Genomic DNA, 320 nt, shown 5'->3' on the forward strand with positions numbered 1-320 from the left:
CCCCCCCCCCCCCGCTCCGTCCGCCTCTCTCCAGCTGCCAACAGCATCCCGCTCCTGCAGAAACGCACGGCCCAGAAGGGAACCGCGAGGAGGGGAAGAAGTGGGGGGACCCCGGCCACCGGCCCTAGAGTGGGGCGGGAGCCTGGGCAGTCACACTCACCCGGGGAGGGGAAAAGCTCCAGGTCGACTTTTTCCGTCTTGATGATGGTGAGAGTCGGCTTGAGATCGACGGCCGCCTTCATGGTGCCAGGAACGGGGGCAGGCGGGATTCTAGCAAGTTTGCTCTTACTGCTGTTCTTCTTTTTAAGGGGGGGGGGGGG

At 65.0% G+C, this 320-nt stretch overlaps 1 protein-coding gene across 1 annotated transcript in view; it reads right to left on the reverse strand.

The window, feature by feature from the left end:
* Nucleotides 1-306, reverse strand: part of ETS1 (v-ets avian erythroblastosis virus E26 oncogene homolog 1) — a 64,604-nt gene extending 64,298 nt beyond the window's left edge. The window contains exon 1 of the mRNA XM_008566494.1: nt 161-306. Within this exon, the coding sequence (XP_008564716.1) occupies nt 161-242 (82 nt within the window). The 5' untranslated portion in view covers nt 243-306. The remainder of the gene's footprint in view (nt 1-160) is intronic.
* Nucleotides 307-320: the final 14 nt, after the last annotated feature.

Source organism: Galeopterus variegatus, unplaced genomic scaffold (genome assembly GCF_000696425.1).
Source record: "Galeopterus variegatus unplaced genomic scaffold, G_variegatus-3.0.2 Scaffold247, whole genome shotgun sequence".
NCBI lineage: Eukaryota > Metazoa > Chordata > Mammalia > Dermoptera > Cynocephalidae > Galeopterus > Galeopterus variegatus.